The sequence below is a fragment of the Sapajus apella genome, unplaced genomic scaffold, assembly GCF_009761245.1.
Source record: "Sapajus apella isolate SASKATOON/1434 unplaced genomic scaffold, GSC_monkey_1.0 scaffold28, whole genome shotgun sequence".
Classification (NCBI taxonomy): Eukaryota; Metazoa; Chordata; class Mammalia; order Primates; family Cebidae; genus Sapajus; species Sapajus apella.
Window position 1 is genome coordinate 7,900,823 of NW_022436968.1, and position 26,671 is coordinate 7,927,493.

The window sequence follows — 26,671 nt, forward strand, 5'->3', positions numbered from 1 at the left end:
AAAAAAAAAAAAAAAAAAAAAAAAAAAAAAAAAAAAAGAAAGAAGAAGAAGTAATAGAGGACAGTGTGATATCCTCAAATCCTTACTAATAACTCATTTATTTAGAATTGAATCTCTTATTTCCTTAGCAAAAATTTCTTGAGCAGTCATTTTCTGTCAGGTACTATGTTAAACACCAGATAGTAATTTGCAAAAGCAATTTTGCCTATATAAGACAGTGAACACAAAAACAAATTACCTTTCATATTTATGGATGGATTAAATGATAAAATTTTGCAAAACGAATAATTATAAAGAATGTGATACTATTTAAAATAATCAGTTTTAAATAAAATATATCTGTGCATATAGAAGTTACTTGGAATACAGAATTTATAATGTAAATTTTTATATTAATCTAACAAATAATGCTGAATAGATTGGTGTTTCATTAGGTTAGATTAAATTGCATGGGAAATAGAACTTAGCCAAGAGTAGGCCATGAGTTAGGAACTTTCAGGGCTCCACAATATAGTGAAAATTATTTAATGGTCACAACAAATCTATAAAGTATGCAGTATCATTTCCTATCACATTTCCAGGTGAAACGTGCATGGAAGAGTGTATCTAATAATGAATTTTAAATTGCTTTAATTTTTTGGTATTTAACACAAATCCTAATAAATTATAATTAATATGTTAAGGAGTTTTAGGAGTTACTTTATCTGTTAACTATTTTCATTCTTCAACCAAAGTGTGTACAAAAATGAAAACCAAAGCCAAAAAAACCCCTCCTTTCTTTCACCTTGCTATTAATACTTGATGATAGTGAAAGCTCCACTAAGAAGATTAAAAAACAAAATTTATTTTTAAAGAGCATGAGCATAATTTAGGATGATTGCAGAATTATATGACTATAAACACAATAAATAAGTATTTATCTAACATAAATACCTGAGGAAAACATTTTAGTAATTCTATCAAAAAAATGTAAATATCTAAAATTTAACAATTTATGAAGTGAAAATGACATAAGTCTTTAAAAATTACTCATAGAAAATATGTACATTTTCAGACTAAGTGTGTTCTCATAATCTAGATCTATAATTCATATTGAAACATCACATGCTATGAATATGTTAATGCTATATAGTAACTCAAATCTGTTGTAAGCAAAAAAGGCTTTCAAAAGTTGGAATCGTTCAATAAAAATAAGATTTTAGTAGCAGTATTTACTTTGAAATTTTAAATTTATCATGGAAATAATTTTGGTCATTAGCATAATATTAAATTATTACATTAATCAATATTTCAGGTCTTGACCCCTGAATTTAAGAAATTCTTAAAGACAATGTCAAATATGATGCAAGAGAAAATGTGATTTGAGTCTGGAGACAATCGTGCATGTAAGTATTAGGAAATTAGATTTTCTCATGGTAAAATGTAATAAAAACGAAAATATTTACTTATTAATTACTGAACTGAAGAAACTTTGATTCATTGTCTTCTGTCTATAACAACACTAGTTTTATTAAAATTGATAGAGTGCTTCATGATATTTTGGTTATATTTTCCTCAAGATCATCTAATAATAAAAACCCAGGCTAGCCGATAGAAGAGAAAACAATATTCAAAAGATTGCTGCAACTAAAAAGAAAACGACTGCAACTTGACAAGATTGTGGCAAACTTCAGTTTGTCAACTACAACTGGACAGCGTTGCAAACCAAGATTGCTACAGCTTCTAGGTGAGTCATTGGTGAGGGCTACCAATGGCACAAATTCTATGTGATAATTAATGATGTGCTCTCATTGAATGTCATAATAAAAATGATAAGCAAAATATGTGAACATGTAAAGAAGGTTTTTAAATTTTTTTCCCTCATTAGCTCTATAATAAAAACCATCACTAGTTTCCTAACAATATTAAACCTAAGTTCACAGTTCAATGGCAAATATCTGTTGATCAGAATTTTTTTCTCTCCTTTCTAAATATTGTTTGCATATTCAGTGTATTAGTCCATTTCATGCTGCTGATAAAGACATACTTGAGACTCGGCAATTTACAAAGGAAAGAGGTTTAATGCACTTAGAGTTCCACATGGCTGGGAGGATCTCACAATCATGACGAAAGGTGAAAGGCATGTCTCACATCATGGCAGCAAACAAGATAAACTCCCATTTATAAATCCATCAGATCTTGTGAGCCTTATTCACTATCAGGAGAACAGCAGTGGAAAGACCTACCCCCATGATTCAATTATCTCTCACCAGGTCCCTTCCACAACACATGAGATTTGGGTGGGGACACAGAGCCAAATCATGTCATTCAGTCAAATAAATATTATATTCTATGGCTATACCCTGACAATGTGTCTGAGTCGGGTGCTCCTGGACTTCACAGGGTGTAAGAATTTGGAAATACACTACAGCGATTCTTGTCTCTCATAATTAGGAACTGGATTTTAAAGGCCATTTTTCATTAGCTCAGACTTGTATGTAGCATTAAAAATATTCAAACAAATATTTTATTTAATACTGTTCTTTCCCTGTAACCTTATTTCAATAATGTGGATGATTTAGGGAATCTTTTATTTCCTAATTTTTAAAAAAATTGATTTTCACTAGTGAAGAATAATTTCTATTAAATTATAAGGACATTTTATGATGTATAGATGTTGATTCTCAAGAAATTCGTTGAGAACAATTTCCCTTCTTAAATTACTGAAGAGTCAGAAAATTTAAAATTAGATGCTTACAGAAAATAAAGGTAAACTTGATAATAAAATATGCTATCAAAATTGTTTATGTCCATTTAAAACTCTTTAATACCTTTATCATTTGTTTTCTAATTATAAAAAATTATCTATCTATCTATAAGGAGCATTTCCGTTTGTAAGTCTAATTAAATTAAATTAAAATGTGTTAATAAGCTCCTTAGTACTTTAAATTATAATGCTCTTAAACATTTGTAATCTATTTTAATCTGCTGGGCAGGGTGGCTGACACATGTAATCCTGACCAACATGGTGAAACCCCATCTCTTTTAAAATACAAAAATTAGCTGGGTGTGGTGCATGCACCTGTAATCCAGCTACTTGGGAGGCTGAGGAGGGAGGATCACTTGAACCTGGGAGGTCCAGCTGCAGTGAGCTGAGATTGCGCCACTGCACTCTCGCCTTGGCAACAGAGACCCTGCCTTTAAACAAACAAACCCCCAAAACCATTAATCAAATCTTTAAAGTAAAATTATTGAATTAATACATAGTTTTAAAATGAATTCTCTATTGAGAGCCATCTACATTTATTTCATAAATATTGATGAATTATATTTCTTTTTTTCTATTACAGTTTATGCTATATAGCATATTTCATTTTGGCTTAATGATGGAGAAAAAGTATACCCAGTATTTTCTGGTTCTCTTGCCTTATTTTGTGGTAAGCATAAAAATATATGATTATTTCTGTTTTTGCTTCCAATATACCTGTAATTGATAAAGCAAATTAAGAAAGTTACTAGATATGTAAATTAATCATATCTTTGTATCTAATTGATACAGCAATAATGTGTTTTCATTCAGTGTATGCTTTTAGGTCTATAACAGGTATAGAATGAGAAGGAAGTAGAGGGAATCAGAATGGGAAAGATCAATAGACACAAATGCATAAGACACCAGAGAAAAGTAATCAGAGATACAAATGGAATGACTCCATAGTACAGGTTTTACGTAGTAGAGAAAATAGTTTCAACCAGACTTGTTGATTCACAGTTAGATCTGTTTAAAAAAAGTGATTCTCCCATTGATATTTCTCCCATTCTGCCAGTTGATTGACATATCTTGATTGCAAGGCAATTTAGAACCATGTAGTGTGTTTTAAATTAATTTCCTCAATCCTTCATTCAAATAAGCAGACATTGATGTTAAATTTGGGGCATGTGTGTGCATAAGTGTGCATACTCATCTGCCCCTCTACATGTATACACTGAGGATATGGGGCCCAAGGTGGAAGGTAGACAAAGAAGACAAAAACTCAATTGCTCTGCTTGAGAATCATATACTTCATACACTTAATTTTATTTTTATTATAGTAATGAATTACCCATATTTTTCTCTGCCTCAAAATAAAATAGTGACTGTGCTCTTATCTTATAACAAACATGAGAAACCAAGAGATATACTCTCATTAAGTCCTGTGACAGCAAAGAATTTGTTTGAGGTGTCTCTAAGCAAACACCACAAAGATGGAAAGATGGAAACAAACCCTGAGAATAAAGAAAACCTAAATGAAAAAAAGAAAACAAACAAACCCAAGACTATATTCCTGTCAGCATTTGTATTTGAAAACATTTTCAAGTCTAGGAGCAGTCCAAATTCTGCACTTCTTAGATAGTATCTCTAAGTTGACTTCAGCTCACACCCTCCACTGAGCAAGCTGCACAGAACATTACTTTCCTGCAGGCAATTCTGTAATAGATTACCAACTGATTATTGTAATTTAAGATATTATGACTCTTCCTCTTGAATTCGTGTAAGATAGTATACAAATCAGAGTCTGTATTCCAAGTAGGGATAAAAATGATGCTGATTTATCCAGAGGGATAAAAAATGATATGGATTTATGCAATTCTATAGACTTTTTGAGAAGAACAGCAGTTATGTGGTTTTCAAATATATTAATTTCCTTTATATTCCACATTTCCACTTATTACTTGTGCAGCACTACCACTCCATACATTTTTATTTGGCAATAAATAAAGGAATGAAGGAGTTAATGATGAATGGTGGTCACACGATGGTAAAACTTGACTGGTGCTACAACAGTGAGGGAATGTCATTTTGACTTTACTAAATTCAACATCCTGCTAGAAAAGAGAAATACGACAATGAGGGGACAAAGGAAGGATAGGAAGATAACAGCTTATGGAATACAGTTCATATAAATTATGCAAAAATTACTACTAGAAATAGGTTAAAAAGAGGTTTATTCAGGGCTTCATATTATAAATCAGAAAAAATGTCATGTGGAAATTAAAGTAGAATTGAAGCTTAAAATAGTGCTACTATATTGAAAGAAAATAAATATATAACTTGTCCAAAAACTTTATTGTTGTGCATAGAAGAAAAATTTCTATTTGCCAACATCATAAATGATGTCGCCATTATTTTTATTATCAAAATATCATAACAATGACCATAAATTGTGAGTAGTTCCATGTGCCAGATATATCTCCTCTGTCATCTTGATGTTATTTTATACTATTTTACAATAAGGAAGCAGAGGTTTAGCAGGAGGGGACAGACAATATCTTGCCTTCATTCACAGAGCCAGGAAAAACACTGGGGTCAGATTGGAAGACATGTCTGTCTACGTTCCAGAACATGTATTAAAGAATGTCCTGGAGCTGGCTACCACAGGCTTCTGAGAACCAACTGTGCTTTCCCACTCTGCCAATGGTGACATCTTGCTGGTGTTTTGAAAGTGGACATGGTGGGGATATTTATACCATGAAAATAGCAAACATTACAAATTGGAGATTTTTCCCCAGAGAACAAGTTCATCTTCCAGTACATCACTGCACTGGCTGTTTTCCACTGTAACAGACTGCCTTTGACAAAGACATTCTTATAAACCTTTTCATGAAGTTGATACTGTTTTTTTAATCCCTTAGATTCTTGTTACAGCAGAATTAGAAGAGAGTCCTGAGGACTCAGTGCAGCTGGGAGTTACTAGAAATAAAATCATGACAGCTCAATATGAATGTTACCAAAAAATTATGCAAGACCCCATTCAACAAGTAGAAGGTAAGCATGACTACTTAATTGTAAATGCATTTGGCATATTTTTAAAAGAAAACTACTCCCATTATATCATTATAACTTCCTTAGGTCCATTATTAAAAATAGATTAGTTGCTACCTTTTTGTATATGTGTAGTTTTAATGTTGTTTGAGGAACATCTTATGACATCATGTTATATCTCTTTTTTAAAAATTTTATTATTATACTTTAAGTTCTGAGGTGAGTTCTGGGGTACATGTGCAGATTGTGCAGGTTTGTTACATAGATATACACGTGCCATGGTGGTTTACTGCATCCATCACTCCATCATCTATATTAGCTATTTCTCCTAATGCTATCCCTGTCATAGCCCCTCCTCCCCCCCGACAGGCCCCAGTATATAATGCTCCCCTCCCTGTGTCCATGTGTTCTCATTGTTCAACTCCCACCTATGAATGGGAACATGTGGTGTTTGGCTTTTTGTTCCTGTGCTAGTTTGCTGAGAATGATGGGTTCCAGCTTCATCCATGTCCCTGCAAAGGACATGAACTCATCCTTTTTGATGGCTGCATAGTATTCCATCGTATATATGTGCCACATTTTCTTTATCCAGTCTATCATTGATGGGCATTTGGGTTGGTTCGAAGTGTTTGCTATTGTGAATAGTGCCTCAATAAACATACATATGCATGTGTCTTTATAATAGAATGATTTATAATCCTTTGGGTATATACCCAGTAATGGGATTGCTGGGTCAAACGGTATTTCTAGTTCTAAATCTTTGAGGAATTGCCACACTGTCTTCCACAATGGTTGAACTAATTTACATTCCCACCAACAGTGTAAAAGCATTCCTATTTCTCCATATCCTCTCCAGCATCTGTTGTCTCCTGACTTTTTGATGATCGCCAAACTAACGGGCGTGAGATGGTGTCTCATCGTGGTTTTGATTTGCATTTCTCTAATGACCAGTGATGAGAAGTTTTTTTTTTCATGTTTACTGGCTGCATAAATGTCTCCTTTTGAGAATTGTCTGTTCATATACTTTGCCCATTTTTTGATGGGTTGTTGTTAAAAATTTAATAAAAATATGTGACAATGATCTGTTTAGCATGATTCTTTTTAGGGTACAAAGATATTTAAATCTAGGGTACAAAGATATTTAAATCAAGTATGTATTAATATTAACACAAAAACAGATTTTAATGACAGTTAACTTTCAGTTTATGTAATTGTCTATTTCTTTTTTATTTACAACCTGCTTGATAGGAAGTTGCATAATAATATAATGAATACAAAAGTATTGTTTTGCATAATACACACAGTTTGCATAGTACATTTGGTAGCAAAGTTAATAAAATCTAAGTGCTTCTGTTTTCATTAAGATATTCTTCTGTTTTTTGGGGTAACATTTATTGAGAGCCTGCTAAGAACCAGATATTTGCCTAGATTCTGAAGATAAAAGATGAGTAACACAAGCAGAGTTGCCAGATAAAGCAAAACAAAAATAGGTCCTATATTTTACCTGGCAACCCTAAAGAAAGGGTTATTTTCAAAATATCAAATGTAAAACTCACAGTAAAATAAAATTTAAAAGACTCTTTACATATTTCTAACTTTTAAACCCTTCCAAATCTTCTCACTATATATTATATAAAAGTAGATTTCAATTTAATTGTTGAACAATAGGAATATCTTTGTAGGATTTCATAATAAAAGCATTCTGTGGTAAAATAAGTTCAGGATCATTGTACAATACATCTTCTTGAAGTTTTATATTACACTTTGTAATTTAAATACTTTAGAAAATCTTGCAATAAAGAGCTATTTGTATTTCAACTTTCTGTCTCTAAAATCCATTTGACCAGAGAAACATTTTTCATAGAATACCTAGTCACATCTCATTCAAATACCATAAAACACAATTTCAAAAATTCTGGACCTTGCAATCTCTCACACTACCAATGCTGTAGTAAATTAGAAAGGTTCTTTTGGAGCTGTGATATGGACACATTTGAGATGCTTTCTAACACTACATCAAGAAATTTTTTAAATAGGCTATAAAATTTATTTTATTTAGAAATATATGAATTCAAACTATTTAAATAATTGTTTAAAAAATCACAGGACAAAAAATATCATTTGGAGTGATATTAAAATTTTGTTATGTTTTTTAGTTGAATTTACCTGAACTTACAGGCCATCAGAATTTTGTTCTATTTTCATAAGGGCTAGATAAATTTTAATATGGCTTTGTAAATCTGTTAAAGATAATAAACATCTCATGTAGAATTCAAGATTCTCTCTGTACCTGACAAGTTAGAAAATTACTTTCTTTGATTATAGACTTTTGAACATTGTTCAGTTAATGTACCTACATCTCACAAAATAGCTTTATGTATTTTAATGTAAGAAGTTTTGTCTTTAGTTTTGGAGAAAAATGTAAGATTATTAAAAATTCTACCTTATTTGAAAAGAAAAAGAATGAAGAGCCAGAATTTGGTTGAAGGGCCTCAATAAGTATCTTTTGGGGTTGCAATGGCATAATAGGAAATACTGGACTATTTATTTGTTTGCTTCAGAAAATATTAACACCTTTCCCTAAGCATATAGTTTCTAAAATGAAACATGTTCCTAATTTCCTTTTCTTTCTTTTAATTTTAAGTGCAGGGACACTAATTAATCACTACATTATGGCTAAGGACAACTAGCAAAGACCATTTGATTTATTAAACAAATAATTATCTTTGACAATTAGAATTAAATCTAAATGTTATATATTTAGATATTTCTAAATTTAATTTAGAATTTAATTTGGAAATTATTCTGATATTATTTGATAAGAAGCCAAATAATTTCTGTACATACATTTTTATATAATATCTGCATTTTTAGTAGATAGCCTTTACTCCGCATCAGTATGAAACCACTTTTAAGACTATGTCTTCATATATAACTAGAGGAAGTTAATTATCCCTAATTTTTATTTCTTCATTAAGGCGTTTACTGCAACAGAACCTGGGATGGATGGCTCTGCTGGAATGATGTTGCCGCAGGGACTGAATCGATGCAGCTCTGCCCTGATTATTTTCAGGACTTTGATCCATCAGGTAAAAGCAGTCATGTATCTACGTATCTCCTTGACATCCATTTAATAAACTCTAGGTTAATTAAATTCCTCTTTTCCCTTTTTTTTCTTTTTAATTTTGAAGAAAAAGTTACAAAGATCTGTGACCAAGATGGAAACTGGTTTAGACATCCAGCAAGCAACAGAACGTGGACAAATTATACCCAGTGTAATGTTAACACCCATGAGAAAGTGAAGGTATGTCATAATTCTGAATTGAAATTGAACTTATGCTACCTATTTAAACAGCTAGTTGTCCTTTACTGTATTGAAGAAAATTCAGTCATTATTCCATTCCCTTATAAAGCCTTTTCATAATATAATTTGAGAACAATTAAGAAAAATATATCGAAGGAAAAAAATTATTATTGATTTTGTCATCATACTGAAAAAGCAATCCTGTTAGGTAATAGTGTAATTTTAAGTCAATGTTTCAGTATTGGGGTTTCAACTTTTCCAAAGAAAACATACCTTAAAAGCGTAAGAAAAGGAAAATCTTTCATTTGCAGTGGAATTCCTAGAATGACCTCTGAAACTGTGCTCAAATAAACAGGATAAGCCCAGCAGGGTTTAAACAGTCCTGTCTCTCCCTCAGCAGAAGGCTTTCATTCTGACTGACTCTTAGGTCACATGCACTCAGGATCGCATTCTTAAACACTACATGTGAAGTCAAGATTAATTACAATTTGGCACCATAATATAGCTTCAAGAGAAATCACTTGCATGTATTTGCATGTTTTTGGAATAGAGGCAGTTTGTCACAGTGATTACAACTGTGAATCCTAAAACCCGATTTCCTCTTTCTGCTTCTTGCCATCTGTGTGACCTTGAAAAAGCCATTTTACATCTCTCTGTTTCAGTGCCCTCATATATGCAATGAGGGTAAGAACAGATTTTATCCTTATTATTTTCATAGGTATTGACTTAACACAAAAAACACTTAAAAGATTAGCACATAGTAAGCTCTTGATAACTACCAGCTATCATTATGTTTATAAACAATATATTCCTGGCTTATTCAGAGAAGAGTTGGAATATAATTATACAAATGCACAATAAATGGAATATTGACAAATAAAAATAAAAAAGTGAAAACCATGAGAATGAACACATTTGTACAAATGATAGGATCTTCTAAGTTAACAAATTGAGATTTGTTTCTGAGCTTCAAATTTGTCAAAGAAAAAAGAAACTCAGTTGGAAAAGAAACTTTTCTCTGAGATTTAAGTCTGAACAAAACAAATCATCAAGCAGCATTTGTTTGAAGGTGCACAAAATATAAAATACTAGTTTCATATAGTATATAATCTAGATCAATCAAAATGTTGCTTCATAGATTAAATATCTGACCTCTAATTTTTTTAAATTATTTTTAAAAGGGCATGCAATTTATAAATTTTGATACTGTAGCTTGATAACTATTCTTCATTTGAGATGTGTTCAAGTATTTCTTGATTTGCAAACTAATCATTGTAAAACTATCAGAACACATTTAAAAAATATATTTTATTCAATTGAATTTGAACTTCTACATGTGTGGAATTATAGATTCTTATAGTATTGATATGAACCAATTTTTTTAATGCAAATTACAGACTGCACTAAATTTGTTTTACCTGACCATAATTGGACACGGATTATCTATTGCATCACTGCTTATCTCGCTTGGCATATTCTTTTATTTCAAGTAAGTAAATTTAAAATATTTTAAGAAAATTACAAGTTGTCTTGGGTGAATGCCCTGTCATGTGCATATTTATGTCATGTGCTGACAAAATATAAAAATATTGACAATGCATAATGTTTAAAATAAATTGAATGTTTAAAATAAGTTGAAGTAAGTTGGTCTTAGCTTTGTAAAACATGTAGGGGAGATTGATGAAACATCTTAACCCCAATTTTACAAAATTAGTAGGCATATAAAAATGAAGACATATAATAAGAAGGGAGCCCAAACCAATATACAAAGCTAAATGTATTTTCTTTGGGAACTGTCAAATACTATAGGCCATCTTAATTTATGCTTAGCTTTTGGCCAATTTTAATGTCAGAATAAGTATGCATTATAGAAACTGGAATTTTGTGTAAATAATAGCAATGACATTTAATATACGTTATTGAAAATATAATCTAAATATACTTTGTTTGGGGTTTTTCCTGGTTTACAGGGACATCATTAAAAAGGTTTAACTGTACTATCAATTTTACTTGTAATTCACTTCTTTTTGAGGGGGAAGAGTCAGCTCCAATTTTTTGAACAAATCAATCAACAAGCAATTTAAAATTTGTAGAAAGTTAAATTCTAAGTCATGCATGTCTTATTTTATGCCTTCACATGGTTTTCATAATTTTGATCATCAGCAGTCGTTATAGAATTCAGTATGACAAGAGTAAGTTGCTATGTTTCATTGTATCTTCATCAGCATTGTCGTCATCTTCTGCTTTTTCTGCTCCTGTCACTGCCACTGCCACCGCTGCTGCTTCTCCTTTTCCTTCTTCTTCTTTCTTCTTCTCCTTCTTCTTGTTCTTCTTTTTCCTTCTCCTCCTCTTCCTTCTTCCTCCATGTTCCTTCTTCTACTAATTTTAAACAAAGAAGATATATATAAACCTATAATTCTAATATCCTATTGAGCAATTTCTTATATTTTCTAGTTTTATTTCATATTGTTTCTAGCTTTAATTATACTATTTAAAATGTTTTAACTATTTTTATAACAGAATTATATAATTAGTAATTTACATGTTACTAAACAGTTTCTAAACAATCATTTGAGCAGCTAAATAATTTTTTATTTAGGTGTACAAAAGTTTATAAGTTCTCTATTTTTGAGTGTTAACATTGCTTTCATTTTTTTCAATTAAAAAACACTGCAATGGACATTTTCAACTATAACTTTTCCCATATTTTGTACTATTTTCTTAGGCTACATTCCCAGAGTCTTTGGATTTCTTGGTCAAAGGGTATATATCTTTTTATGGCTCTTGAAAAACATCATCTCAAAAATATCTCAAAATGCCCAATGCTCATGTTCAAAACAAATTCATAGCTTCTCCCTCCTTCTAACCCAAGCTGGTTTTCTTCCAGAGTGACCCATCTTCACAAATGACACCACCAGAAATCCAGTTACATTGGTCAGAAATTTAAGAGTAATCCATGGGACATTTCTCTCCTTTTTCTTCTCTGTCACTCTTCCCTTTTACCCTGTAAACTTAACCTTTTGAAATCCTTTTAATCTATTCCACTTGCTGATCACTACTGCCATCACCACCAGGCTTGTTCATCTAGCCTTAGTAAATTCATTTTCCATCTTCATTTAATTCGAAACAAGGCAGCCAGAATAATAGTTTCAATTATTTAGATCAAATATAGATCTGATTTTGCCATTCTTCGCTTTACAATTTTTAGACTTTCCATTGTATCCCATATAAAATCAAAATTATTAACGTGCCCTGCTTATTCTCTTTGCCTCCTCCCTAGTGTAATTAAATGTATTTATCTTTCAGATCTAAATTTTAGCATCACTTCCTCAGTGAATTCTTACAGAATTACTTATTGTAATATTTCCAGAATTGCAATTAATGATAGTAGACATAGGGTAAAATTTTAATTTACATTTGGAAGACCATTATCTCTGCAAATTAAAAACTAATACAGCTGAGAGTCTTCAGATTAAATGGTCTATTTTTATTTTGCATGTCAGGAGTCAAAATATCCAAGATCATTAAATTTTTGAAGAAGATAAAGTTAGGAAATATGACAATTACATTTGCCTACCAAAACCAGTAGCTAGAAGGAGGACAGTGGTCTTCTAGAATTCTAAGTCATATGGTCCCAAACAAGTTTGAATTTGGTAAAGATAAATAGAGTCCTACACCAATTCCCTAAAGTCAAATGCAAAATTAACTATGTTTTTGCATGTGAAAGAGTCTAAGATTTAATGGAAAATGCTTGCTGTGAACTAATGAGGCAATAGTAGGGCTGCCAAGTGAAAACAATGCTGCAAGCCAAACCATTACCAACAAATGTACAGCACTCAATTTTAAATCTCTAATCAGACCACTTATTACCTGTTCACTACATAAGAGCAAAGCAAAAATTGGCTTAGCAAATGAAGAAATTGAAGAAAATATCAGCTATCAAGGCATCAAGTTACCATACCAAGATTGTTAAGAAAAGGACAAAATATATAAGGCACAATGTATGACTTCAAGAATCCAAATGACTATAATTGAGAATACAATTGATAACATATAACAGATTAAAAAAAAAAACTCAATAAAAAAGTTAAAAAACAAATATAACTAAACAAAATCTAAGGAACCTTATAATTGGCCTTCCTGTCACTCAGGGTTTTCAGAGAGAAATTAACTGTTAACCTATCAGGAAAGTTGAAGTAGATGGCTTATCTATACTGGGTTCTTAGCTGGACCTGAGGATCTTTAATGCTCTTTCCAAGCCCAAGAATCTATGAGTGAAATAGGAATTTAGTAAAGAGTATTAAAATGAAAGAGTTATCTTTTTAATCAAAATATATAGTCTTCGTATCAGGGACGTTGGTATTTGCTAAAGTATTTTGCAAGATTAAAGCAATCTACATATGTAAACTGTATTTCTTATTGACAAAGACTTGAATAAAATGATGTTCAATAATTTTTTTTTTTTTTGAGACGGAGTTTCGCTCTTGTTACCCAGGATGGAGTGCAATGGCACGATCTCGGCTCACCACAACCTCCGCCTCCTGGGTTCAGGCAATTCTCCTGCCTCAGCCTCCTGAGTAGCTGGGATTACAGGCACGTGCCACCATGCCCAGTTGATTTTTTGTATTTTTAGTAGAGACGGGGTTTCACCATGTTGACCAGGATGGTCTCGATCTCCTGACCTCGTGATCCACCCGCCTCGGCCTCCCAATCAATATTTTTATATCTATATTTATGTATGTTTTATTCAAGAGCAAATACTATTCAACTGATATTCACAAGTAATTTTAAATTTTGATTGAAGGATTAAAATTTAAAACAATCGAATGTTTATTTCATCGATGGAGACGTGCTTTTTTTTTTTTTTTTGAGACGGAGTTTCACTCATGTTACCCAGGCTGGAGTGCAATGGCGCGATCTCGGCTCACCGCAACCTCCGCCTCCTGGGTTCAGGCAATTCTCCTGCCTCAGCCTCCTGAGTAGCTGGGATTACAGGCATGCGCCACCATGCCCAGCTAATTTTTTGTATTTTTAGTAGAGACAGGGTTTCACCATGTTGACCAGGATGGTCTCCATCTCTTGACCTCGTGATCCACCCACCTCGGGAGACGTGCTTTTTAAAAAATGATATTGTAGGCCGGTCGCGGTGACTCACACCTGTAATCCCAGCACTTTGGGAGGCCGAGGCGGGCGGATCACGAGGTCAAGTCGAGACCATCCTGGCCAACTTGGTGAAACCCTGTCTACTAAAAACACAAAAATTAGCTGAGCGTGGTGGTGTGCACCTGTAGTCCCAGCTACTCGGGAGGCTGAGGCAGGAGAACTGCTTGAACCCGGGAAGCAGAGGTTGCAGTGAGCCGAGATTGCACCACTGCACTCCAGCCTGGTGCCTGGCGATGGAACGAGACCCTGTCTCAAAAAAAAAAGGTATTGTGTATATATTTACTAAGTTATTAGCTTTAAAGATACAGCCTGTAGGCACAGTCCTCATTCCAAAAGAGAGGCCAGAAATTTCGTTCTCCCAAATACTGTCCTCAGGTTTTCCATATAAATAGAGCCATTTTTTAGAAAAAATAACATTTTTTAAAATAAAGATGACTGCGTGCAATAAACACATGCATTTGCTATTTACTAAAATGTCCACGCTTTTAAACAAGATGCATAGCATGCTACATAGGCCACACTTTGTTAAAGCAAATGAATGTCTTGTCAATATAAGATATGTGACCTTTATATAAAAGAAAAAATAAGGTTTTCAAATAATTATCTTACTTCTAGTTGAAGTTTTTACTGAAAATACAATTAACTGTTTACTTTGTACAGCAAACTGAAAAGAAAAAAAGAATTTTTCAATGATGAGTTAGTATGAGAGGTATGCACTTGAATTCAGACATAACTTAATTTCAATGTTTAGTATAAGGCAATGATTAAAACATGGTATGTATTCCAAACTTGCCATCACTACTTGCTAATAGTATGGACTTCCCCTGATTTTGCTTTACATAAACCTCAGGGGTGTGTGTGTGTGTGTGTGTGTGTGTGTGTGCGTGTGTTTGCAACGGATCATGATGCTTTTTTAAAATACTGGGCAAAGTAGACTCATATATTACCTGGCATTTAGGAACCCCCTCAATAAGTAGTAAGAGTTACTAATTTTTCAATTAGACTATGTCAATCATATAGGCACTCAAAATACATTTACGTAGTCATCTGAAATACTCATATGTAATAGTAATACAAAGTAAAATACAAAACAAACAAAACAACAAAAAAGAGTATTATTGTGGGGCTACAAAGACCTGTGGGAACACAGAGGAAGGAAAGAACCATTCTAACTCATAAAATCTGAAGATTCCTGAGGTGATACTCTCATTGAAACAAACACTTCAATGATGGGTAAAACTTTAATAGGTAGAAATTATAAGCCATAAGCAGTGAAGAGATTGTCTAGTCTCACACCTAATTTTATTTATTTTCTAATTAATTAACAATTTCAAGATTTCTCCTAATCTGTGTTCTAGTTCACTTAATTTTTTAATTGACTCTACAAATCTTTAAAAATGAAGAATTTGAAAAGGAAAGAAACAAAACTACAAATTTTCCTTTATTATTATAAATTCTCAGGCCTTAGGTAAAACCTGAGAAACCCTCTTCAAGAAAAACTCATATATACCATTTCAAAATTTTCTATATGTCTAGAGGTCATTACAGGAGAATGTACTCTTTCTTTCTTTCTTGTTTTAGAGCTAGGCTCTCACTGTGTCACCCTGGCTGAAGTGCAGTGATACGATCATAGCTCACTACAGCCTCAGACTCCTGGGCACAAGCAATCCTCCCCCATCCAGCCTTCCAAGAAGCAAAGACTACAGGCACACACTACCACACACAGATAATTTTTAAATATTTTTTTTTTCTTTAGAGATGGGGTTTAACTATATTGCCAGCTGGTCTCAAACTCTTGATCTCAAGTGATCCTCCTCCCTCAGCCTCCTCAGCCTCCCAAACTGTTAGAATTATAAGCATGAGCCACTGTGCCCAGCCTGAGAGTGTTCTTTAGACAGGCAGAATTGGTCTCAAATTCCACTTTGTCACTTACTTGCTGTGTAGTGTGGAATACGTTCTTTCCTTTTTCTAATCCTCAGTTGTACGTTTACTATGCAGATCGTATTAGTATCTACACCAAAGATTTGCTATAAGGTGTGAGATGATGGCAGTGTTATCAGTGAGATGCAGTATTAAGCAGAGTATCTGATACAAAAATGTTTTACATGATTCATATTGCTCTCACTTCTTATTAGTCCATTAAAAGGTTTGAATATAAATATTTAGCCCTGGTTGGCATGTTATACCAGTAAGATCTTTAAAAAAAGTTGAATAATACAAGTTCTAGTTTTAAATGAAGCATATTTATAAAGAAATTGCTATAATATTCATGTTGAAAAATAAGTAAACATTGAGTGAACATTTTTATAAACCAAACTAATAATTTTGTTAGAAAAAAACTATGGTTAAGTAAATCAGTCAAAAGTAATAAGGTTTTTTTTATGACCAGAAGATACTATGTAGCCTGCTCCATTTTTGAATCAATATTAAGATATTTTTAGCCTTTGAATTTAGATACTTCCAACATTTATTTCATAGAACTGTCTACCGAATCTGCCACTAGAAGTAATGAAAATAACGTTACAAAGTTAGCTTTGTGAGAGCAGGAGTCACTTCCACCTTGTTTCTTTACACATCTCAGGGCTTAGCATAGGATCTTGCACACAGTAGGCACTCAATAAATTTTTAAGAAATGAAGACATGAACTGGCTTTGAAGCTTACATCTAAGGACTGACTTGCCCATGTGTTATCTGTGACCTTCGACATGTCCCTTAAAATTGTCTGGCCTTGTCTCCATCAACAAAGAAAGGCATTAGACTAAGACTCTAAAATTCAAATCAATAGAAGCATCTGTGTAAAACAAGATGAAAGACTGCAGCTAGATCCAAAGAAGAGTATGGCCACCTCAGAAAATACTGAATTTGAATGGTTCATGAAGTATGTTCTTGTAGAATCAGGGGCAAAAGAAATTACTAACTTTCTTCCAACTAACCTGAAAACAATTCCTAGAGGAGCTGTTTCACATAAAATCATTCATTGTGTATAAAAATATCTATTAGCAGATCCTTTCTGTTTCTTAACCCAGTTCCTCATACTGTAGTTATTCTTGCTTACTCAGTATGGGAAACTTTTTTCCTCTCCTTTGGTAACTGAAGGTCACTGACCCACCCTAATCAAAACCAAGAACCATACAAAAAGTTGATTTAGGGTACTGTTTGTTATTTTTTATTTAGAGAGAGAAAAGTCTACCACTCATCCATGATTTAGAAACAGAGAACATGAAACAGTATTCACCAGATATACTTCAGTTTTATATTAGAGCCAATTAAAAGAACAAGTCAGAGCAGGAGATAAAAAGAAAGGGAACAGAGAGGGAGGGGAAAAGAGAAAGAGACATAACTAACTTTAGGATTTGCCAAGCCCTGAGAGGCAATGACTCTTACTCATAATGATCCTTGGAAAAACAAAGAGGAACCCTTTAGATAAAAAAACAAATAAATAAACTTTACTGAAATTAGTTACAAATTATGTTTTAATTACTGTTTAAAATCAGAGAGCAGAGCAAATCTCGCTCTTACTTACAAACTAGACAAAAAAAAAAAAAAGCCTTCATGTTTTTCCACAGAAAAGAGAGCATATGACATCTATCCAACTTTTATAGGAAAAAAAAGATTTTTTTTAAAGAACATCTTTGCTAACATTCAGACACTGATCCCAAACAATTTAAAAGCCAAGTTGCATATTTGGAACTATGTAAACAATAATGTCTTTTGTAGGTACTTGCCATAGACCCAAATAAAATGCAGAAAAATAACCTTTATCTAATTGGTAAACCAAAGCATTCTCAATGTAACTTATTAAAATAACCTATTAGTGCTTGTATTTCTCCTTCTCAGTAATGGCCAAAATTCTCATTTTTTTCTTAGACCACATCTGAATATATTTAAACAATATTGTGAACTTTTATCTCATTTCTAGTTTCTTCATATTTTTCTTGAATTAGAGCATGTATAGTTTTTCTTTAAGCTATAACTTTTCTCCTGAAAATTGTGCATGATTAATCTTTGTTTGTGTGTTTATTTGTTTGTTTTTTTGAGATAGAGTCTAGCTCTGTCACGCAGGCTGAAGTGCAATGGTGCCATCTCGACTCATTGCAATCTCTGCCTCTTAGGTTCAAGTGATTCTTCTGCCTCAGCCTTCCACATGATTAATCTTTAAACCATATTTAAACAAAGATAAGTATTAATGAAATCCTAAATTGAAACTTATAGGGTTTGCTCTGCTAATTACTCTGATGTTGTACCTGTTTTGACAAATTGCAAGTTTCACTTTTCATTTATTTAAAACCTGACAACTGCACTGTCAGAGGTCTGACAAGGACTGAGTTCTAAAGGAGTTATCTAGGGTCCACTGAATAGCATACCTGTCACTGCCTCCTCAGCATCGCCACTGTTCTCTTAACTCATGGTATGTTCATTTATTCATTGTATATTTGTTATATACTCTGGTCCTGAGATATATCCTATTCTGTGGTCTGTGTCTCAGGTTTCCTTCAGCTTAACATTAGATACTATTTATTTAACTATAGGTTTTCTTAAATATTTTATTGGATCTTATGGAGTCTATCTCCAAGTTAATGAATTTTAATCAATCAGTGTACATAAAAATCCATCCGCCTCAAACTGAATGTTGTGAGAGGTGAAATATTCTTATTCCATAATGTGAGATGGTGCAAAAATGTTTAAAATACATCCATTTAGTTATATAATAAAATAATTGCACTTCTACATAGAGTATAAAGTTTGAATGAGGACAGAGCAGTGCAAGAAGTAATGGACTTGCTTTAACATTAACCTGTTCTGCTATAAGGTCATAGCTATTACTGGCTTATGGAGAAGAGTCCCAGGTATGGAAATATAAAGTAAATACAGTAATTGATTTAGATATTTTGGACTTATTTTAAACAATATATTTAAAATATAAAGCTACAAATTCACATTAAATGTTGCATATTTTTATCCCTAATGAAATATTTGATAAATATGCAAACTTTGAGTAGTGATTTTCATCTTTTCTGTTTTAGCTAATTAAAATATGTGCTACTTAAGGATAAATAAATTTTCATGGGAATAGAATGACAAATTATGAAAATTATATCATAACTTGAATAGATTAAAACTTTGTTATTTGAAATAAAGAACAGAAATAGATAACATTCTTTCTCTTAAAATTCATCATATATTTTGCAATCGGGTTTTCCATTCTTATAGACAGCTTATTTTTCCAGATCATACACACAGATATGACCATATATGGGAAGAAAGTCAAAGTACACTCTGATAACTGTAGCATATTTTTAGCATTTAGGGAAAAGAAAAGCCAGAATGAGTGGATATTATGCTGCTAACATTTGCTGATAAAACATTAAGATGTCAAAAACCAAGAAGGTCTTACATGAAAGAGATGGGGATAATTAAAAAAAAGAATAAAGTAAACAATTTCCTTAATTATTAAAAAGCTATATAACACAAAAGAATATGAACTTCAGAATCAAACAGTCATTCAGCAAGTTACTTTCTTTGAATTTAATTTACTTATTCTGTAGAATGGGAAAAAAGCCAACATGAACTTTTACCTTGTAATCTGTCACAAGGCCTGTTCTTATCCCTCAGAAACTTTAAGCTCAGGGCTTGGACTCAGGGTGTCTTCCCTCTTTGGCATACTTCTCTCCTCTATATTACCTTGTTTCAGTTGTATGTTAAGTAGTCTTCTCACCCTTACTGCATTCTTTTTGTATCCCTTACTCCTGTTTTAATTTCTAAAAAGCATACACCACTATCTGGGATTACATTGTTTAATTTATGTGCCTATTTACCCTCCACTATAATTTGAGTCACAAGAGATCAGGGTTTTTCTTTATATTATTCACAACTGTTTCCCCAGTTCTAATAACAGTGCCCAAAATATTACTATGCAATAATAGCAAGTGACTAGATGGATAATAAAGTAGTCAGAAGCCTTATTGCTTCCTTGAGAACTTCAAAATTCAAACTCAAAAGATCACTTATAAGAGTGTGACCTTGAGAAAATTACCTCCATTTTATTAAAAGACAATAATACTTCAAGGAGTTGTTAAATATGATAATGACTTAAACGTGCTTATCTCTGTGCTGGGGATATTCTAAGGGTTTCAAAAATGGTGGCTGCTATTATTATAAATTTTGTCTCTTAAAATATTTTGTTTAGTTGGTTGGTTTTGGAGCCAAAGAATCTCAGGGATTCAGAAAGATTTTTCTTCTTTTGATTTCCTGCTCACTGGAAGACCAGGAAAAGCACACTCACCAAAGCAGTTCACAAATGGTAGAAAACCAGTTGACCATACAAAATGAACATGGCTGTTCTTTATGCAGCCTGATACTCCAATATTGCATTAAATAAGCAGTCCTGAAAGGCAAGGGCAGGAGAAGAGAGAACATAATGGAGGAGGAACAATCATTTCTCCTCCAGGACTTTAATTGAGCATGTTGGTATGTAGTGGATGAAATGGATGAACCTGGAAACCATCATTCTCAGCAAACTGACACAAGAACAGAAAATCAAACACTGCATGTTCTCACTCACAGGTGGGTGTTGAACAATCAGAACACATGGACACAGGGAGGGGAGCATCACACACTGGGGTCTGTAGGGGGGAAATAGGGGAGGGACAGCAGGGGGTGGGGAGTTGGGGAGAGATAGCATGGGGAGAAATGCCAGATAAAGGTGATGGGGAGGAAGGCAGCACATCACACTGCATGTGTATACCTATGCAACAATCTTGCATGCTCTTCACATGTACCCCAAAACCTAAAATGCAATAAAAAAAATTGAAAGGAAAGAAAAAAAAGAAATATACTCTTTCTAATTTGCCATAATCTAATTTGGATGACCAGTAGCCTCCAAAAGAGAGCTATTGATAGAGGTTATATCTACTTCTCATATGTAAACATGTGATTCCCCCAACTTAAGAGTTTCCATGGAGTAGACAAAAGAGAGTCATACTTCTGATTCTTTTAATATATGTATTGTTTTCTGCCTATTGTTTGTGGCAGTGTTCAGATTGACAGGGCTTTTCTTGTGGATATATTGTTAGTGTTCTTTGCGGAAAAGATCTGAGGATTTGGGAATTAAATTAGATAAACTAGAATAAGAAAACAATACTTTGTGCTATTCTTATATTGCTTGTACTTTCTCCTTTCATGCTTCATTTTGCTCGTAGTTACTAATGGGAAAAGTAGTTTGGAAATCTTTAGCTCATGTCAAAAGCAAATGGAAGACAGAGGCAAGGTTATTGTCCATACTAGTGGCAGAACTTTGAAGATGGAATACTGCAACATTTGGTATCTGCATGAAAGTGAACCTGATAATTTGTCAACATCTACAGAAAAAACGAAATTTCTTGGGAAGATAATTTAGGTTGCTTTATCTACTGCCCTTTATCATATGGAAATTCTGTCTAATGCTAAACTGTTTGGTAAGAAAAAATGACTATTTTTTTGTTTAATTGAGTTACTTAAAACATATTTGTTTTAATATGAGGAAGTTTTACATTACTGAGGTAAACCTGAATGCTACTTTATTATTTGTAGCTAAAACCCATTAGAGCATTTGACTAAAATCAGCCATATGATAATTATGTTTAAAACAAACAGCTAACTTAACGTGGAGTGTTTATCATGGGTTAGATGTTACGGTAAGATTTTAAGTGATTTATCTCCTCTAACTCTCAAGCCAATCCTATGAGGTACAATTGTTATCCCTAAATTATAGATGAGGAAATTAAAGATTCAAGATGTTAAATAATTTATCCAAAGACATACTGTCAATAAATGCAGAGTTCAGATTCACTTTCTGAACTACACATAGTGACTTGATGCTACTTTCTTCTAAAACTGTTCCAAAATTGAACTGAAAGAGATTATTTCATTACATATGAAGTATATTTATTTTGTTGACACAATAGCATCAACTGCCTCTGTAAGTCTGCTTGCCAAAATTGCATATTGAAATAGCATTTTAAAATAATTATATGTAAAAAATATGAAATAGAAGCAATCTGGACCCACAAACCACATTTTCTGTTCTGCGGTTATGCAGGCATAGAAAGGGAAATTATAAAATTCAAAGAAAGCAAAGAATTTTTGTAAACATTTTCTAAGGCTGCAAGATGATTGCTTTTACTATTTTGGATAAAATAAGAATATTTAAAATTTTAAAGTAGGTAAAATTGGTTGCAGGTTAATATTTGAAAAAGCATACAATTATTTTAGAGCTTCATTTGAACAAATCATGTTTACCAATTACAAGGTTTTGGTTTTCATTTACGAGTTGCTTTTATTTGTACCAATCTACTTACATGTGTTAATGAATATGCTTAGAAGAAAACAATATGCATCATCAATAAAATCTGAGCCATTTTTCCACTAGACATTGATAGAAACCATATGTTAATTTGCATCTGTCTGCATTTGTTTAAGTTGCACAGTGCCTGGAAGTAGAAATGGAAGAAATTAAAGCAAAAGATTAGTACTTTAGACAGTAGGACATATTTACACAAGACAAAATGAAATGATGTGGTAATGGTCTAGTTTACTACAATTTGGGCAGCTAACCTGGATATCAGAGTTTCCAAAGCAGAAGTATTTAGTCTGAGTTATATAGGGTGGATTATATAGTTTGACCACATTATTTGGATAATTGTTTAAAATATTCTAAAAAAACTTCAATGTCTTTGTAATGAAATAATGCATCTTCTTAAGAATTTGTTTTACCTTGGCATTAAATAGTCAGTCAATTTCAAGGGAATTTCATTCTATTATTTCAAAACTTTGCCCATAATGATATTGTTGGGTCTTAAAAAGGGAAATACGCTATATCCTTTTGTCCCACTATAAGAGAATAAGAAGTCATTTGTGTGTGTGTGCGTGCGCACGTGTGTGCGTGTGTGGTTGTACTCACAATAATAACATTTTTGGAAGAAAACATATACCAGCGGCTCATTTTTAAGTACTTACCGTTCAAGATGAATTGAGGTGGGAGCAGGGCTACAAAAAAGGGAATTCCGAAAGGAACAGAAATACAGACCCTTATAGAGGACATTTAACTTTATACAAAGAGTATTAAACTTTAACTGTATACAAGAGGATTAAATTTGTTTTCAACTAACTACAGTTAGCATTTTATTTTACTCCCTTCCAATCTTTACACATGTGAATATTATTAATGTAAACAGTTAAAATATAAATATTTGTATTATAGGTTCCTACCTCCTATCTTTTAGCTTTTCTATCATGTATTACTATTTATTTCATTTTTAACTGACATACAATAATTATACCTATTTATGGGATAATAGTGATTTTTAGCAATCTATAATATATAGTGATTAGATCAGGATAATTAGCATATCCATCATCTCAAATATTTGCACTTTCTTTGTTTTGGGGAAATTCAATATCCTCCTTCTAGCTATCTTTTTTTTTTTTTTCTAACTTTTGTTATCATGCAATATTTAAATCCTTCTAGCAATTTGAAACTGCATATCATTGTCAACTAAAGTCATCCTACAGTGATATAGAACTCTAGAATGTATTCCTCTTATCTAGCTGTAATTTTGTATCCTTTAACAAATTTCTCCCTCTCTCCACCTTCCCCTTAACCTTTAAGCCTCTAGTTCTACTTTCTCCTTCAATGCAATCAACTTTTTTTAAGCTTTCACAAATAAGTGAGAGCATGAAGGCTTTCTTTCTGTTCCTGGCTTATTTCATTTAACATAGCGTCCTCCAGTTACATCAATATTGCAGTGAATGACAGAAATTCATTCTTTTTCTATGGCCAACTAGTTCTATTTTTGAAAGTCTTCTTTAATGTTTGCTTTCGTTTATTCCAACTTACTTCTTACAACTATATCTTATTTGCTGTCTAAACAACCCTTCTCAGTCTTTTCATCATACTTTGAAAACTATGAAATTTTGTTGTTTATAGATATGTCTTAGCCAATGGACTTAGATATATGTGTGTTCAGCAGAAAAAGATAAAATTTCCCAGTTAAGAAAAATGCTTTATTTTATTCCCGTGATGGTAGCTGAGTTAGTTATATTGTATTACTAAAAACTTGTATATTTGCATGGATAAGCAGTTCCTCTCTAAACAATACTTGGCACTCAATAGGCATAGGGTAAGCTCAAAGCAGGCGTTTTAAAATAAGACCATGTGGGCCAGGCGCTGTGGCTAATGCCTGTAATCCCAGGACTTTGTGAGGACAAGGTGGGCGGATCACAAGGTTAGGAGTTCGAGATGCCTGGCCAACATGGTAAAACCTGTTTCTATTAAAAATACAAAAATTAGCTGGGTGTGGTGGTGCATGCCTGTAATCCCATTACTCAGGAGGCTGAGGCAGTAAAATCACTTGAACCAGGGAGGCAGAAGTTGCAGTGAGCCGAGATCATACCACTGGACTACATCCTGGGCAACAGAGCAAGATTCCATCTCAAAATAATTATAATAATAATAGAAAAATAAGACCATGTGAACAAACTTTGTATGTTCATGACTTCCATCATGTAACAGTGATTAATTACAGAAACAAACTACACATAATATAACTAATTTGAAAAGAACATTGCTTACTAGACTTTTTTCTGATATTCATTAATTCTCTTCATGCTCAATGAACAAAGTAATATGTCACTGCTGTGGCATTTTATCAAAAGTAGGATGTCTTTCTCCCAGTGTTGAATTTCCCTAAGTAATAGCAGAAATCATTCCACTCCTTTGTTCAAAACATTCAAAATTTTGTTTTTTCTATAGAATATCATCAATAATCTGTAGATAAGGTTTGATTACTACTTGTCTTACTATTCCTGTAAACTGTAAAACGTCAAGCCAAAGTAAATCACTATTTAATATGAAAATACTAGCTGGTCCCAATTGTTTCTATTTTGATGGATTCCAGCTGGATTTCACATATTTATTGTTATATGACTGTCACACACACTCAGGAATCATTGCAAGAGCCATCGTGCCCAGGAATCCTTTCATAAAAGACTTGTAGAAGGCATACATTGACAATTTATAAATATTGATTTGGATTAAATATCCCTCCAGCTCTTTAACTACTAGAGCTATATATAGAATCACAGACCTATAGTTGGAAGAAAGGCAATTGCAGAGGCAATATACTCAACTACATTTTTTTAAAATATAGAAATCCTTGGCACCCCATCCTAATTCTAATATCCTGGGCACACAGTCTATTTAAGATAAAGAGATGTAGTGATAAAATTGGGTAAAAATCACAAAGTTTCCAAAATAGAAGCCTTTGGTTTGAATTATATATGGTGGATTATATAGGTTAACCATATTAATTGCACATTTTTTTAAAAACACATATCATGAAATTTTATGCCTCTGTCATGAAATAATTCCTCAGGTCTTCCTTCATATGAGTTCACACTTGACATTAAGTATTCAGGTTCTAGTGGATCCCATGCTATTATTTTAAAACTTTATCCATAATAAGCCTTTGAGTAAATGTTTTATGCAGGAGGTAGTGCAGGTAGTCATATGTGCACAATCTTCTTAGAGTCGAGATGGATTCAATCTAAGAGTGACATCACTTATCATTAATGACGTTTATTCTTAAAGTCTACTTCTATGCAAACTACATAAACTCTTTTGTTTTATATAAGAGGAACTCTAGTAAAAGGTGGTCCTATTTTTGACTTTTTGAAAAATTTTAAAAATTCTGTAAAGTTGAGCAAATCTCATTGGTTGCTAAGTTTACATTTTTATCAATTCATTTATTCTGAATACATTGTTATTTTTTTCCAGACCGGTCTGTGTCTCACCATTATACAACAAAACATGTAGTTATATTTAAACAGAATAATATGTATGGTGTAATGTAAAAAGAATTATCCACATGAGAATCTGACAGCAAATACAGTGTTCAAATTAATTAGCTGCCTAAGTTTTGATCATTTATCTAACTTTACTAAATCTCAATGTTTGCAAAATGAATTAAACTGTTCATTGTGTTCAGAAGTTAAGGCAGGAAGTCATATAGAGGTCTTGGACAAGCAAATTTTCTATCCCTGTGTATACTACTTCTATTGAAGCAACTCATTTGTCTCCAGGTTTAAGTACTTACGTGTTTTCCCTAATTAAGATTTCATAATGAGTGGATCTTAGGGAGAAAAAAAATTCTTTCAAAAGTGGAGCACCTGCTATGAGTTGGAAATGTATCTCGTTTGAATAATGATTAATATAAAAATTTCATTATGTCAACATACTTGTTTTTCTTGCTTTCTAGGAGCCTAAGTTGCCAAAGGATTACCTTACACAAAAATCTGTTCTTCTCATTTGTTTGTAACTCTGTTGTAACAATCATTCACCTCACTGCTGTGGCCAACAACCAGGCCTTGGTAGCCACAAATCCTGTAAG

The 26,671-nt window shown here is 32.7% G+C and overlaps 1 protein-coding gene and 1 long non-coding RNA gene across 3 annotated transcripts in view; both read left to right on the forward strand.

The window, feature by feature from the left end:
* The window catches only part of CALCRL (calcitonin receptor like receptor), a 106,382-nt gene that overhangs the window by 60,211 nt on the left and 19,500 nt on the right, over positions 1-26,671 (forward strand). For both annotated transcript variants that reach the window (XM_032292718.1, XM_032292717.1), the window contains 8 exons: positions 1,295-1,385; positions 1,560-1,726; positions 3,330-3,416; positions 5,650-5,782; positions 8,758-8,868; positions 8,971-9,083; positions 10,481-10,572; positions 26,540-26,666. In XM_032292718.1, the coding sequence (XP_032148609.1) occupies positions 3,333-3,416; positions 5,650-5,782; positions 8,758-8,868; positions 8,971-9,083; positions 10,481-10,572; positions 26,540-26,666 (660 nt within the window). In that variant the 5' untranslated portion in view covers positions 1,295-1,385; positions 1,560-1,726; positions 3,330-3,332. The remainder of the gene's footprint in view (positions 1-1,294; positions 1,386-1,559; positions 1,727-3,329; positions 3,417-5,649; positions 5,783-8,757; positions 8,869-8,970; positions 9,084-10,480; positions 10,573-26,539; positions 26,667-26,671) is intronic.
* On the forward strand, positions 16,053-22,626 carry LOC116561052. The gene is made up of 2 exons (XR_004273267.1): positions 16,053-20,718; positions 21,075-22,626. It is a non-coding gene; the product is annotated as an uncharacterized LOC116561052 (long non-coding RNA).